At 35.7% G+C, this 17819-nt stretch overlaps 1 protein-coding gene across 2 annotated transcripts in view; it reads right to left on the bottom strand.

Annotated features, from left to right (window-relative positions):
• The window catches only part of ZNRF2 (zinc and ring finger 2), a 93113-nt gene that overhangs the window by 24882 nt on the left and 50412 nt on the right, over nt 1–17819 (bottom strand). The window contains exon 2 of one of the 2 annotated variants that reach the window (XM_082472083.1): nt 15425–15520. The exons of the other annotated variant lie outside the window; for it this stretch is intronic. Coding sequence (XP_082328209.1) covers nt 15425–15520 — 96 coding nt within the window. The remainder of the gene's footprint in view (nt 1–15424; nt 15521–17819) is intronic. 2 annotated transcript variants of the gene reach the window in all.

Genomic DNA, 17819 nt, shown 5'->3' with positions numbered 1-17819 from the left:
TGGCAAGGACACTATCACCAAAAGGAACTTAAAAAAAAATAAGAAAAAATTAGTAAAACTATGGCCACAGAGGGGATAGATACTTTAACAAACTTCTTCCCAAATCTGTCAGACTATGTAAACCAAACATAAGCAAGGATACAGAATATTTCAATAATACAACCAAATTCAATTTACTGGAAGTACTTATATACATATGAATTAAAAAGAATAATAGTAGAAGTAAATTTTTTACTCTACAGAAAACATATATGCTTCTCTTATATTCATGATTTACAGAGGTCAGTGAACTACGTGGTCACAAAGAAAACATCAATGAATTTCAAAAACATAGCTATTATGGGCAGCATTCTCTAATATCAAGATCAAAAAGACTTCCCATCACACATACCCCTCCCCTCATAAAAAAATTTATCTTCAAAATTCAGAAGGATTTTTTTTCTAGTTAACCTCTGAATCAAAATAAGATTAAAAATTGAAATGAGAAATTATCTAGACATTAACAAAAATATTTCATATTAAAACCTCAGATACAAATAAAGCTCTTATAAGAAAATATTTCTATTTCTAAAATACTTTTATTAAAATTTAAAAATTGAAAAGAAATAAGTAGCTTTATTCAGTACATAGTACTAATAAATTAGTAGCTTTATTTACAACTCTAAAGTAGCTTCTTTGAAAATATCAATTAAACATTAGCCCTTTTAGCTAGCCTAAGGTTCAAAAGTACAAAAATATATAACATTAGAACGAAAAGGGCAATATAATCAAAAATATTGTAAAAATTAAAATATTTGTAAGAAAATGTTAATGCAATGCTATGGCAATTAATTAGGATATTTAGAAGAAAACAATTATTTTCTAACAAAATATAAATTCCCAAAATTGACTGAGGAAGTAGAAGAACATGAATATACTAATAATCACAGAAGTTAAAAGGACTGTCAAAGATCTACCTTAAAAAAAGGGGTAGATGGTTTTACAGTCAAATTCTATCTGATATGAAAAGAACAGTCCTTCCTGGGTTTTTCAAATTATTCCAGAGAAGAGAAAAGATGGAAAGCTTTCCCACTTACTTTGCTAGCATAATCTTTAGCCAGCACAAACTTGGTAGCATTGTTTTAAAAGAGTAATAATAATCCATGATCAAACAGTTAAATCCAGCAACATTAGAAATCAACACAATTCAACTAAAACATTAGAAAATCTACCAATGTAATTTATCAACAAATAAAAAGGGGAAAAAGCATTTACTAAAATTAGGCTGTTTCTTGCCCTAAGTAAAAGAGAATGAGACAAGAATGACATACATACAATAAAGATGATTTACCAAAATTCTAAGCAAGCATCTATGAAACAATGAAACACTACAGACACATAAGATGGGCATGTCCACTGGCACCACTGTTATCAACATCATTTGTAAGCTTCAAACTAATGCAATAAGACAAAGAAACAAAACGTGTGCATAAACACTTGAAAATATTATCTTCACTTGCAGATGAAGTCATAAATCTAGAAAATCCAAAGACTCGCCTACAACCAGGCTTCTTTTTATACCAGCAAAACCAATTTGATATTCAAATGGTAAGCAAATGTCATCCATAACAGTAGCAATACTATACAATACGAGACAAAAATTTAACAAGTTTAACACTAAAGATATAGGTTCTCAATGAATCAAAACAAATGTAGAGACAAATCATGTTCCTTAATAGATAAACTGAAAATCTTAAAAAAAAAAAAAGAAGCATTGAGCAAGACAGTGAACATCTTTCTTAGTAAGATTTAATAAAGTGTAAAACATGTAGAGTCCAGTTGAGTCTTATGTTAATGAATAATAGGCTATACTTTATATTCACACATCTGTATTCTGTATATAATAAACATAAAATGTCTGAAGCTAGAAAGTAAGACTTCATAATAGGAGCCCTTCACTATGAGAATTCCACAATATAAAACCTAAGAAAATTAACTCGCATTTTCCCTCTAAAACCTGAGGAAGAGAAAATTATAAAGTCTTTTGTTGCCGGGGCTTACAACAGTAGCTCTCATCCCCCTAAAAATCCCTTTCATCCACTACTGAAATGGTGATAATAAACTAAGATTACGTATTTCAAGTTATATCTGTGCCATATAGAATATGTCTTAGTGTGTCTTGGGGATACTTAAAATCAGAGAGCACATATGGCCCATTAAAAAATTATTTTAAATCACCACAAATAGGAACGTTAAAATTTTTTTTTAAAAAACAACTTTTTTTTTTTTTAAAAGAAATGTCTCTTAGGCTTAATCTCCAAGTTAAAACTTTTACTCTTCTGTATTAATTTACTGACTGATTGATGGAACCAGATATATTTATTTTACACTTTGAGTTATAATCCAATACCATGTTATATTAATTTTCTTGCTCAAGTTATTCACTGGGAGCTCATTCAGGTTGGCTCCTATGCCCTCACCTTTTTGATTTTTGAGCACTTCCTTGCTTTCAGACAACACAAGATCTCCAGGCTTTTATTTTCTCTGCTCCAGCCCTCGAATCAGCCATTTCTCCAAGAAGCCCTGTTTTCTTTTTACAGGAGAATGGTATTTAGAAACCAAGATTTGGGTACTGGGTGTCAAAGATTTTTCAGCTACAGAAACGTCTCTCATACCAAAAAGCATTACAAGGAAAGGTCTAAGAACTGAATACCAAGAAATACAGTTTAAAGCAATCAAGATAAAAGGAATCCTAAGTAACAATAATCTAGGAGGTATTGAGAGGTCAAGAAGCCTAGAGACCCCAAATCATTCCAGCAAAAAATGGAAGAAATCAAGCAAATCATAAATATTATAAATATTTAAATAGCAAAGGAGTGAAACTACCTAGAATATTTTTATTATTTTTATTGTTCTATTACCTTAATACACTGTTAAAATGTTAAGAGTTAAATACAATTCACCAAAAAGGCAAAGCCACTCTGTTAATACTGCCTTCCCTGAAACCAAACCACTCGGTAGCTGGGAAGATATTTCTCAAGGCCATCTCTGAGGCAAATGCAGGGCAGTGTTTTGAGTTATCAGGGCCAAGATGACTTAAAGGAGAGAGAAAAACCATTAAAAAAAAAAGTTATACAAGTAATAAATGGTCATTGAAAAAATATTCACAAGCCATTTCTTCAATAGTCCTCTGTAAAATCCTTCTTGAAATCAACAAAATACTCAGTGACCTTAACGCTAACCCTTACTCATTTTGGAAAAATCCTTTGAAAAAAATCACATTTCACAATTTTCACATTTTGCAAAGACCAACATCCCTGGCACAAAGTTAGAGCAGCTAGGTACTCTCTTACAATCTCTTTACCCGAAATTGAGTCCTCCACTGCCAATCCTCAAGTCACCTGTGACACCTCCCTCCCCATTTCCAGCACTTACTAAACCCAATTCAATTTCTTCATCTGTCTCTTTCTCCTGTAATATATCATCTAACCACTTCCTACATAAAATACCACACCACTCTCCAAACTGGTCTTTAAGAAATTACTTTCCTTACAAACATTTCTGCACATGAACGCAAGATTAATCTTCCAAATTCCACAGAATTTATTTAAAAACTGCACTAAATTTATCTTCTCACCTACAATTCCCTTTTATCATGCTCTGCTCCCCCAAACTACACCTACCTAGTTGTTATTTCTGAGCTCACCCTGCATTTCTCTCCAAATCTTATTAATCCTTTCAAGGTCTAGATTAAATATCTAAATAGACTAGTTTACCTTTTACTATGTACATACATATAAAATATTTTACGAAGGGGCAAAACTGTTGATAGACTTGAGCTGAGTCCTACGTTTGCTCTAATATAGAAGAAACTTAAAAATGAGATAAATTTGGAAATGCATTTTATTAATTTGCATTAGAATTTCTTTAAGATGAGAGTCTGCCAATACCACATCCCAACCAAAGTAAGAACTGGGACCAGAGGAAAAAATCATTTCCCTCTGAGGACAGCTCTACAGGTTTACTGGGTTTTCTTGCACTCCAAAAGTCTTTTCAATGTCTCTGTGTTGTTTCTTCTGATTTCTTATGATCAGGAAAACTTGCCTTGAATGTTGGAATGATTTAAAAAAATTATGAAAGTAATATGAAAAGAAGAAAACAAAAGGCAAGACATAAACATTTATGAAGTGGAACTACAATCCTGCAGCCTGTGGAACAAAAACCACATTCATAGAAAGACAGACGAAATGAAAAGGCAGAGGACTATGTATCAGATGACGGAACAAGATAAAACCCCAGAAAAACAACTAAATGAAGTGCAGATAGGCAACCTTCCAGAAAAAGAATTCAGAATAATGATAGTGAAAATGATCCAGGACCTCAGAAAAAGAATGGAGGCAAAGATCGAGAAGATGCAACAAATGTTTAACAAAGGCCTAGAAGAATTAAAGAACAAACAAACAGAGATGAACGATACAATAACTGAAATGAAAAATACACTAGAAAGAATCAATAGCAGAATAACTGAGGCAGAAGAACGGATAAGTGACCTGGAAGGCAGAATGGTGGAATTCACTGCCGTGGAACAGAATAAAGAAAAAAGAATGAAAAGAAATGAAGACAGCCTAAGAGACCTCTGGGACAACATTAAATGAACCAACATTCACATTATAGCGGTCCCAGAAGGAGAAGAGAGAGAGAAAGGACCTGAGAAAATAGCTGAAGAGATTATAGTTGAAAAATTCCCTAACACGGGAAAGGAAATAGCCACCCAAGTCCAGGAAGCGCAGAGTCCCAGGCAGGATAAACCCAAGGAGAAACATGCTGAGACACATGGTAATCAAACTGACAAAAATTAAAGACAAAGAAAAATTATTAAAAGCAACAAGGGCAAAATGACAAATAACTAACAAGGTAACTCCCATAAGGTTAACAGCTGATTTCTCAGCAGAAACTCTACAAGCCAGAAGGGAGCGGCATGATATATTTCAAGTGATGAAAGGGAAGAACCTACAACCAAGATTACTCTACCCCGCAAGGATCTCATTCAGATTCCACAGAGAAATCAAAAGCTTTAAAGGCAAGCAAAAGCTAAGAGAATTGAGCACCACCAAACCAGCTCTACAACAAATGCTAAAGGGACTTCTTTAAGTGGGAAACACAAGAGAAGAAAAGGACCTACAGAAACAAACTGAAAACAATTACGAAAATGTTAATAGGAACATACATATCAATAATTGCCTTAATGTGAATGGATTAAATGCTCCAACCAAAAGACACAGGCTCACTGAATGGATACAAAAACAAGACCCATATATATGCTGTCTACAAGAGACCCACTTCAGACCTAGAGACACATTCAGACTGAAAGTGAGGGGATGGAAGAAGGTATTCTACACAAATGGAAATCAAAAGAAAACTGTAGTAGCAATACTCATATCAGATAGAATAGACTTTAAAATAAAGAATGCTACAAGAGACATGGAAGGACACTACATAATGATCAAGGGATTGATCCAAGAAGAAGATATAACAATTATAAATATATATGCACCCAACATAGGAGCACCTCAATACATAAGGCAAATGCTAACAGCTATAAAAGAGGAAATGGACAGTAACACAATAATGGGGAGGGGCACTTTAACACCCCACTTACACCAATGGACAGATCATCCACACAAAAAACTAATAAGGAAACACAAGCTTTAAATGACACAATAGACCAGATAGATTTCATTGATATTTCTAGGACATTCCACCCGAAAACAGCAGATTACACTTTCTTCTCAAGTGCTCACAGAACATTCTCCAGGACAGATCATATCTTGGGTCACAAATCAAGCCTCAGTAAATTTAAGAAAACTGAAATCATATCAAGCATCTTTTCTGACCACAACGCTATGAAATTAGAAATGAATTACAGAGAAAAAAACGTAAAAAACACAAACACATGGAGGCTAAACAATACGTTACTAAATAACCAAGAGATCACTGAAGAAATCAAAGAGGAAATCAAAAAATACCTAGAGACAAATGACAACAAAAACACAGTGATCCAAAACCTACGGGATGCAGCAAAAGCAGTTCTAAGAGGGAAGTTTATAGCAATACAATCCTACCTCAAGAAACAAGAAAAATCTCAAATAAACAATCTAATCTTACACCTAAAGGAACTAGAGAAAGAAGAACAAACAAAACCCAAGTTAGCAGAAGGAAAGAAATCATAAAGATCAGAGCAGAAATAAATGAAATAGAAACAAAGAAAACAGTAGCAAAGATCAAAAAAACTAAAAGCTGGTTCTTTGAGAAGATAAACAAAATTGATAAACCAGACTCATGAAGAAAAAGAGGGAGAGGACTCAAATCAATAAAATTAGAAAGGAAAAAGGAGACATTACAACGGACACTGCAGAAATACAAAGCATCCTAAGAGACTACAACAAGCAACTCTATGCCAATAAAATGGACAACCTGGAAGAAATGGACAAATTCTTAGAAAGGTATAACCTTCCAAGACTGAACCAGGAAGAAACAGAAAATATGAACAGACCAATCACAAGTAATGAAATTGAAACTTTGATTAAAAATCTTCCAACAAACAAAAGGACCAGATGGCTTCACAGGTGAATTCTGTGAAACATTTAGAGAAGAGCTAACACCCATCCCTCTCAAACTCTTCCAAAAAATTGCAGAGGAAGAAACACACCAAAAGTCACTCTACGAGGCCACCATCTTCCTGATACCAAAACCAGACAAAGATACTACAAAAAAAGAAAATTACAGACCAATATCACTGATGAATATAGATGCAAAAATCCTCAACAAACTACTAGCAAGCAGAATCCAACAACACATTAAAAGGATCATACATCATGATCAAGTGGGATTTATCCCAGGAAGGCAAGGATTCTTCAATATACGCAAATCAATCAATGTGATACACCATATTAACAAACTGAAGAATTAAAACCACATGATCATCTCAATAGATGCAGAAAAAGCTTTTGACAAAATTCAACACCCACTTATGATAAAAACTCTCCGGAAAGTGGGCATAGAGGGAACCTACCTCAACATAATAAAGGCCATATATGACAAATCCACAGCAAACATCATTGTCAATGGTGAAAAACTGAAAGCATTTCCTCTAAGATCAGGAAAAAGACAAGGATGTCCACTCTCGCCACTCTTATTCAACATAGTTTTGGACGTCCTAGCCATGGCAATCAGAGAAGAAAAAGAAATAAAAGTAATACAAATTGGAAAAGAAAAAGTGTAACTGTCACTGTTTGCAGATGACATGATACTATACATAGAGAATCCTAAAGATGCCACCAGAAAACTACTAGAGCTAATCAATGAATTTGGTAAAGGTTCAGGATACAAAATTAATGCACACAAATCTCTTGCATTCCTATACACTAGCAATCAAAGATCAGAAAGAGAAATTAAGGAAACAATCTCATTCACCACTGCAACAAAAAGAATAAAATACATAGGAATAAATCTACCTAAGGACGTAAAAGACCTGTACTCAGAAAACTATAAGACACTGAAGAAAGAAATCAAAGATGACACAAACAGATGGAGAGATATACCATGTTCTTGGATTGGAAGAATCAATATTGTGAGAATGCCTATACTACCTAAAGCAATCTACAGATTCAGTGCAATCCCTATCAAATTACCAATGGCAATTTTTATAGAACGAGAACAAAAAATCTTAAAATTTGTATGGAGACACAAAAGACCCTGAATAGCCAAGGCAATCTTGAGGGAGAAAAACGGAGCTGGAGGAATCAGACTCCCTGACTTCAGACTATACTACAAACCTACAGTAATCAAAGACAATATTGTACTGGTACGAAAACAGAAATATAGATCAATGGAACAGGACAGAAAGCCCAGAGATAAACCCATGCACATATGGTCAGCTCATCTATGACAAAGGAGGAAAGGATACACAATGGAGAAGAAAGCCTCTTCAATAAGTGGCGCTGGGAAAACTGGACAGCTACATGTAAAAGAATGAAATTAGAACACTCCCTAACACCATACACAAAAATAAACTCAAAATGGATTAGAGACCTAAATGTAAGACTGGACACTATAAAACTCTTAGAGGAAAACACAGAAGAACACTCTTTGACATAAATCACAGCAAGATCTTTTTTAACCCACCTCCTAGAGTAATGGAAATAAAAACAAAAGTAAACAAATGGGACCTAATGAAACTTCAAAGCTTTTGCACAGCAAAGGAAACTATAAACAAGATGAAAAGACAACCCTCAGAATGGGAGAAAACATTCACAAATGAATCAACGGACAAAGGATTAACCTCCAAAATATATAAACAGCTCATGCAGCTCAATATTAAAAAAAACAAACAACCCAATCAAAAAATGGGCAGAAGACCTAACTAGACATCTCTCCAAAGAAGACATACAGATGGCCAAAAAGCACATGAATAGATGCTCAACATCACTAATTATTAGGGAAATGCAAATCAAAACTGCAATGAGGTATCACCTCACATCAGTCAGAATGGCCATCATCAAAAAAATCTACAAACAATAAATGCTGAAGAGGGTGTGGAGAAAAGGGATCCCTCTTACACTGTTGGTGGGAATGTAAACTGGTACAGCCACTATAGAGAACAGTATGGAGGTTCCTTAAAAAACTAGAAACAGAACTACCATGTGACTCAGTAATCCCCACTCCTCAGCATATACCTGGAGAAAATCATAATTCGAAAAGATACATGCATGCACCCCAATGTTCACTGCAGTACTATTTACAATAGCCAGGACATGGAAGCAACCTAAATGTTCAAGAACAGAGGAATGAATAAAGAAGTTGTGGTACATATATACAACGGAATATTACTCAGCCATAAAAAAAAGACCAAAATAATGCCATTTGCTGCAACACGGATGGACCTAGAGATTGTCATACTGAGTGAAGTCAGACAGAGAAAGACAAATATCATATGATATCGCTTATATGTGGAATCTAAAAAATGGGTACAAACGAACTTACTTACAAAACAGAAGTAGAGCCGTAGATGTAGAATACAAACTTATGGCTACCAGGGGGTAAGGGGATAAATCGGGATATTGGGACTGACATATACACACTACCATATATAAAATAGATAACTAACAAGGACCTGCTACTGTGTAGCACAGGGAACTCTACTCAATACTCTGTAATGACCTGTATGGGAAAAGAATCTAAAAAAAAAGAGTGGATATATGTATAACTGATTCACTTTGCTGTACACCTGAAACTAACACAACATTATAAATCAACTATACTCCAATAAAAATTTAAGAAAACAAAAAAACCAAACAAACAAAAAAACAAGTGTTTCTCAGGATTTCTTCTCCCCCGTTAGGTAGAACAGGATGGCCAGAGTGGGCCCAAGTTGAGTATTACCCTTCTCCCAGGTCAGTTAGGCTCTGGTTAACTAGCTTCCCTTGAGGCAAACCTTTTTAAGAGTCCTCTGGCATATTTCAAGATAGTTCATTTTCCCTTCCCCCTGCCAGAAGGAGAAGGGTATTTTTCTCTGACATTTACCATGGGAACCTGGTTCAGCTCCTAGTGGTAAATCTTAAAATATTGTGGGGATCTCCCTGAAGTTTTTAAACTCTCAGATTTGTCCACACTAAGCCCCCAGCAATTCAACAATCACAGTCCAGGTTTTCCTTACCCTGGCACTGGTTCCCACTGAGTCTGCTGCAGTAAGCTGAAACCCGTGACTCTCTGTATTTGCCTGTCTCCACAATCTGCGGGGGCGGTGGTTTGCCCTGTGTCTTCCCATCTCTTATGGATCTAAGAAGAGTTGTTGATTTTTCAGTCTGTTTGGTTTTTTACTTGTTTTTAGGACTGAGTGGCTACTTCCAGACTTCTTACATGTGGAACTGGAAACCAGAAGTCAATTCCATCTCTGTTTAGGAGATCACTGTATGTATGGCGGATCTTTTGTTACAGGCGCCATGCCACGTACCTCTCTATTACACTCTGTGTAATTTCCTCAGATCCATCTTATACTTTACTGATTCTCCTTGCAGCTCTGTCTAATCTGCTGCTTAACCTATCAGTTGAGATTTTAATTTCAGTGACTAACGCCTAAAGAGTTCAATTTTCATCTTATTCACAAGATATCTTTTTACTTACTTCCTATTCATTTATTAATGATTTTAATGATTTAAAAACAAACATTTTGGGCTTCCCTGGTGGCTCAGTAGTTAGGAATCCGCCTGCCAATGCAGGGGACACGGGTTCAAGCCCTGGTCCGGGAAGATCCCACATGCCGCAGAGCAACTAAGCCCGTGAGCTACAACTACTGAGCCTGTGCTCTAGAGCCCATGAGCCACGACTACTGAGCCCGCGAGCCACAACTACTGAAGCCCACGCGCCTAGAGCCCGTGTTCTGAAACAAGAGAAGTCACTGCAATAAGTCTGCACACGGCAACGACCCCACTCGCCACAACTAGAGAAAGCCCGCGTGCAGCAACAAAGACCCGACACAACCATAAATAAATAAATAAATAAATTTATTTAAAAAAATAAATAAAACCACTATTAGGAATCCACATTTTGTGGTTAAAACTCAACCACAAAAATTAATGCAAATAGATGAACAGAGTCATCAAATCAGACAGTAGATATCTTCCACAGAAGGCAAAGGTCACACAAACTCAGGCAATGATAACTAACCTCCTTATTTAAAATTCTGCTCCGTAATTGACAAATATATTTTTTAACCTTAATTATAAGAGACATGCCAATTTCAGAAAGCCTCCTGAATTCAGAAAGATTAAAATGTGTGTGTTGGAGTGCCGGGGGGGTGGGTGGGGGTGGGGGGGTGGTCTTAAAACCAAGAAAATGTAGTATGTAAGGCAGAAAGCAAGTTTATAACTTAAAATGAGACCCACAACTGCCTGGAAAGCCAGACAGTAATTACAGAGGGAGAAAATACGTACTTTCTTGCAAACATGCTACACGGAGGAAAGCCAGGTCATTAGAAGACTACACGTGTGCACTGGAATCAAGCACTGACTGTCTGCTGCAACTTTTCTTCAACATCCAAGTAAGCAGATAAGATACACTCTCCCACCGACAGCACAGAAGATGAGATCCTTTTCCCTCACTTTTATTACAGCACAAGTTCGCTTTGAAATTGACTCAATCTTAGGGATTGACATGTACACACTGCTGTACTTAAAGTAGATAACCAACAAGGACCTACTGTATAGCACAGGGAACTCTGCTCAATATTCTGTAATAAGCTAAATGGGAAAAGAATCTGAAAAATAGATACATGTATATGTATAACTGAATCACTTTGCTGTACACCTGAAACTAACACAACATTGTTAATCAACTATACTCCAATATAAACTAAAAAATAAAAAAAAAAAGAAATTGGGGCTTCCCTGGTGGCGCAGTGGTTAAGAATCTGCCTGCCAATGCAGGGGACACGGGTTTGAGCTCTGCTCTGGGAAGATCCCACATGCAGCAGAGCAACTAAGCTCATGCGCCACAACTACTGAGCCTGCACTCTAGAGCCCGTGTGCCACAACTACTGAAGCCTGCACACCTAGAGCCCGTGCTCCGCAACAAGAGAAGCCACTGCAAGCCTGCACACCGCAATGAAGAGTAGCCCCTGCTCACTGCAACTAGAGAAAGCTGCGCGCAGCAACAAAGACCCAACGCAGCCAAAAATAAATTTATAAAAAAAGAAATTGACTCAATCTTTCTTCAAAAATGATTACTTTAAAAGAGTAATATTCATCTTACTCTGTCCATAAAGTCAGTCTTCTTTCTGATGATTTTGAAAAGCTCTCTTTTGATTCACTATATAGGTTTATAATTAACTCTCAGAAGACAAACTTATTTCAAGTTACACCTCCTTTGGGTGCACATGCGCACACAGAGTACTAACTACAAATAAAACAACACAAAGATTTCTTAAATACAGAGTTCAATCACAGAAGTCTAAAATGAAAACTGAACTTTATATGATGCAAAACATGCTATGATCCAGTAAAGTTTAAAGACCAAGAAAATCAAGAGTAAAAATTTGCTATCAATATTTATTTCACTTTTGTTTGTTCTGAAGTACTTAAGAAGATGAGGAACAAGGAAATAGAGACTCTATGCTTGCAACATGTATATTATGTTCATAAGACCATATATCAAATTACTAGGTCCATGAACTAAACAATGAAGTCCATGAAAGAGGGGTAAGTATATGAAGCAGGCAGTCTCTGACTTAAGGGCTATCTATCTACGAACACTCATTGTGTCATTCTGAACTTTTTTTCCATTCTGCCAAAAATACCACCTGCAAATACATAACCACTCACATCACTCTGAAGCATTCCCTGCCATGATTGCTTTGGGCCTCCTACCTGAACTTCTGCTGAGCCAGTTGCCTAAATCCTGAGAGCTTCCACCTGGCGAGTCAATTTTCTTCTTCAGTTGCCAGGACTTGGGTATTTGAATATATTACAGACTAAAAAACAATAAGAAAGCTTCTGTGGGCTAGCCTGGTAAATCAAACCAACATTCAAAATATCATCTCTGTGACTATGAATTTGAAACTCCAAATCACCAAGTTATATTCAAATTTCTGGAATTCATCCTATTCAGGAGTTTGACTATAAATAATATCCAGCCTGAAAAATAAGCCCAACTATTCTCCTTGCTAACTGTGAATGTCTGTAGACAGTTCAATTAATATACATTTAACAAATAAATTTAAAAATTATAGATCTAGCTACTTTAGGAAAGGCTGCAAAAGGTTTTAGTTAATAAGCACTACACTGAATAAAATTCTTGTTTGAGTATTAACGCAATTTAGAGACCCAATCTCTCTAATGCATCTCTCTCTACGAAATCAACTTTTAGGAATTAAAATATGAAGCTGTGAGGAGTCCAGCTGACTAAAAAGATTCCATTTCAGGATTCTCCAACTCACCTTGCTCTAAACTTCATAATAATCCTACATTACTGCTTAGGTGTTAAAGGGGCTGGTTCTCACACAGGCTCATATCCTTGATAGATCAGATTTTGGTGACTGAAGGGTAGCAGAATATGCTACCCTAAAATATGCTTCTTTGGCATAAGGATTATTTTTTAAATGACTGAGAAATAGCAGACTCAAGAGAAGCTCTGAAAGTAGAAGTTACCCTTCAGTAAGGGAAATTTACATTTTTAAAAAACTCTTTATTTTATATTGGAGCATAGTTGATTAACCATGTCATGATAGTTTCTGGTGTACAGCAAAGTGATTCAGTTATACATATACATGTGTCTATTTTTTTCCCATTTAGGTTGTTACATAATATTGAACAGAAGAACTCTCCATTTGCAAGGGTGTCTTCCTTCTCACTACCAGGAAGAGAAGGAGGGCTGCTCTAAATCACAAAGTTTACTCCAAGAGAATCTTCTCAGTGGAGCAGGCACTAACCTATATCCGTGTAACAGACCTCTTGTTTGTCATGATTTTCCTGGTGACCCCCCACAACTGGCCTCCCCACCCTCATTTTCTTCTTTGTCTTTAGCTGAAGATGCTATGTAAGCCCACACTCTAAACCACCTTGGAGATCAGCTCATTTTTCCCCTGGGTACCTCCTATGTACACCAGGAGGTATACTTGTTAATAAACTTGTATTTGTTTTCCTCTTGTTAATCTGTCTTTTATTACAGGGATCTCAGCCAAGAACTCAGAAGGGTAAAGGGATTATTTTTCCTCCCCTACAGGGCTCTGCCTTCAAAACCTTAGAATTCTCCTAGCCTGTGATGGGAAAGTACATTACCAATCTGCCACCTCTATCTAACCTAAACCCGTCAATCACAGCTCCTCCTTCTTTTAACTCACAATTGGCCACTGTCCACATTTTAAAAATTCAAGAATCATATATGTTTATAAAGAAGCTGCTTTTGCTTCTTGTTGTGAATGTTTATAGACGTTAATCTGTAGGTAACAAATTAAAAAATTTCAGGTCTAACTACCTTAAAGTAGGTAGCCATTCTTAAAAATGGCTGCAACTTTATTTACTTTTTGCATTAAGTTTACTAACTTCTAAATTGGAATACTGTCAAATATTTAAAACCTGAATTCTTGGATCACAGTATCCCCAAGCAGAAGGTTACATATTGCTTTTTAAGCCACCAAACAAGTGATCTAGTAGAAAACTTTAATGACTTGAGCACAGTTAAATCAGGAAATTAAAAACTGCCAAATATCAACACATAAAAAGACTATATCCAAATACACTACACAAAAAGTAAATAAACAGAATACTAAGATTATATGCAAATATATTATATGGTAAAAGGAAATACACTTGGCTTTTAAAATTCAAGGCCAGAGTCTTAAGATTTAAGGATATTTATTTTAAAAACACTTGTAATAAACATAATAATTATGGAGGGTAATGATAAGAAAATAGAGTAAGTATAAGAAACAAGCCCAATCAATTTTACCTCAAATTTTGAACCTGAATAAAAATGTCTTTTATTTCTTAAGTAACTAAATCTCAATTAGATTATGAAAAGTAGCCAATTCAATTTCCTGATGCAGAAAGGTTTATATATAATAATCAACAGGTATATTTACTATTCAAAGGGAATGCTAAAAGCTACTTTTACTTATACAGTGGAAAATGGGAAAAAGTGCTCAATTATTACTATAATAGTGTGGTTGAAGCACTACCTTATCAAGACAGAGATTCCTAAATCATTTTGCAAAAAAACTACTCAAAATAACGTGTTCACTCCAGTGTTAAATTTTACCCCGACAAGATTTCTGTAATCTGAGGAGAAATCTCAGATTATTGACTAAGTGTTACTACATTGATTAACCTTTGGTTGATTCTAGGCTGTAGGATCCATCTGTTTTATTCATTGCTATATTCCAAGTTCCTAACACTATATACCTCATACCTGACAGGTACTCAAAAAACATTTGCTGATCAAGAAGTCAATCTTTCAATTGGCTTCATTGTTTACTGGTACTCTTCTTACTCATTCTATTTCAAACCAAATTTTACATTTGAAAAATCTAAAATTTCTCCACAGATTTTGAAGTTTGTCTTTTTATCTATAAAATTCTGAAAAAAGCTCTCATTTTTCCTTTATTTCATTCTATTCATCTGAAGTCACGAATGAACTGTTCCTTTTTTTTTTTCCAAGTCTATTTCAAAATGTACCAGGACTACACTGAAAATCTCTCCTATGGTTTTGAGTATCTGGAGATTGTGGTCAGGTAAGAATGGCACAGCCAAAGCACCACACCTAATTAGGATACCAGTTAGCTCAGGGCTCATAGATAGTCCTTCCCGGCCTTTTAACTTTTACCTGAAACTTGAAATTCATGAAATCTAAGATAATTCTAATTTAAAGTATTATTTTAAAGCACTGGACTTACCATTATAGGTTATTCTTGGCTTTGTTAAACACATCACAAGATGCAAATCCATTTCATCTGAGGGTACAAATTTTGAGCATACAGGACACTTAAATCCTAAAAAGTAAAAGAAATCCATGTTACTTCACTATTTTGAATATCCAACTATGCTTTTTAAAAAAGCAGGGAAGAAGAAGAATTTCAAACTTCAATATTACACTTACACTAATACACTACCTATGTGCAACTTAAGTTGGGAAAACAGTTTGTGACTGTAATATCTGACTTAAATCAGTTTATAAACAGCATCCGATTTCAAATAAAACAAGCTTAAATGAGGAGAATTTAGTTCACTACAAAACTCTCGCACCCTTTTCTAATGTATGGGCCCAATCATTCTGGTTTCTAATTTTTTACATTAATCTGAACTTATGATTTCATTATAATAGTTGAGTATTCTGACCATCCTTGCGGAAAGTACCTTTCCCAGCTTGGTTATAGTACACTTTGAGTCGCAAGGTTTTATAGCTAGGTAGTACCTTAGAAACTATTCTACTCCACTGACCTTTTAAAAATTTATCTGATGAAGAAAGTGAAGCCTTTCACAGAACAGCAAAATCAGGTCTAGTATCTATCCTGACTCCTAGTATAGTGGTCTTACGGCCATACCATGCTACTAAAGTCACAATGCAAACAGAAAATAGCACCAAACAGCAGATTTCTCAGTCAATTTTGACACAAATATTAGCTAGTTTCCTACAATATTCAATCTGTACTAAGAATTTGCCTGAAGTACTCTATTAAAAGTAAACTGGTAGACTGAAGGAAGAAACGTTATACATTCAGCTATATCCTGCTCCCTCATTTACCAAGGGTAACGGTCCATCCATGGTTCCTTGCTGCTTCCCTGCTGACCTACTGCTCCCTTCTCCAACATCCCCAACCTGCTTGAGCAGTGAACTGATCCAAGAAAGTCCATTTATGGTTTGGTTAGGAACAACAAACCAGGGTGGCACAAAAAGATGGTCTGGGCCAATTTGTTTTTATTGGAAATATGACTTAAGAAACAGCAAGAGAGTACACTGGTCAGCTGTAGACAGCTGAAGCAGAAAGGTCACATGTAGGTAAAGGTAAGAGAGACTGGGATGGGGTGTCTATTCTGTAGGCTGAATTTGTAAGAGAACAGAAACTATCAGTAAGCACAGGAAAATGGTTCACATGGAGATCTTAGAGCAGATGTGCAGAGAGGAGCAAAGTGCTGTGAAAGACAACAACTAATAAGAAGGGTGGTGGAAAAAAAAAAAAAACAACCAAAAAAAAAAAAAAAACCAGTCCCTAAAGCTGCCTCAGATTCTGGTAGCTCTACTTCTAGTACATGTGTGTTCTCACAGACACTCTCCTCCCTTTGTCGTGACATGAAACTCACTGCAACCCAACATGTCAGACTAGAGTCATACCTCGTGCAAAGCTTTACTGAATATGAAAAGGTTTTGGCATGGGTACTTAATCCAGTTATTCGACTTCTTAAATGAAATACATGTTTTTGAGCACTGTTTTTCACACTGTATTAAATACATTTTAAAAGAAAGGAATAAAGGTATGTTTACTTCCCACTTCTTCAAAACCACCAAAATGAAAAAGAAGAAAAAGCAAAGGGGATTAATCTAAAATTAAACTACAAAATAGCTATAATCCCCAAACACAGACTATAGCAATACTGCAAAATATGGATCAAATGGGGAGAAGACAAAGAGACTCTCAAGCAGCATTCCTATTTCCAGGACCAATAACAATCTTTTGCTTAAAATTGTAAAAACTTTCTTCCCTTGAAGTTACACAGGACTTAAAAAAAAAGGTAACCAATTTTCCAACTCCTGATCAAAATCATCTAAGTACTGGCACATAAACTCTAAATTATCAAAAAGTGCAATACCATGAACCATTGAGAGCCATCCAACTGCCCACAAAGTAGAGCCTAAGGAGAGAAACTGTATGTATAAAGAACCACTGCATTTCTAATTAAATACAATAAATTGATGTGTTTCTTTCTCCTTACACCTAAAACCTACTAAAAGTGAGAATAAATATAACAAGATAAAGAACTTGAAAGGAGACAGCAGCAGATGAGAACAGATGAAGGAATTAACAGGACTGAGAAAACAGACGTCCTAAGTGTCTGCAGAAGTAAGCCAATTCTCACTACATAATTCTCAAAGGACTCAGGAATCTATACCTCCAATAATTTCCCAAGACAATGATGAGGCATGAGGTTAAAATCCAGACTGACTGAAAGACTTAATAAAAAAGATCCCCAAGTCTCCAACCCACGACATATAGCCAAGCAACTACAGTTCCCCAAATAGAGCAGGAGAATGAAGGTCTACTACAGGAAAATAAAGACCCAAAATAGATTGGC

The sequence above is a fragment of the Balaenoptera physalus genome, assembly GCF_965194825.1.
Source record: "Balaenoptera physalus genome assembly, chromosome: 8".
Taxonomy (NCBI): Eukaryota; Metazoa; Chordata; class Mammalia; order Artiodactyla; family Balaenopteridae; genus Balaenoptera; species Balaenoptera physalus.
The sequence above is the reverse complement of the archived record's forward strand: the minus strand, read 5'-3'. Positions and strand labels throughout refer to the sequence as shown.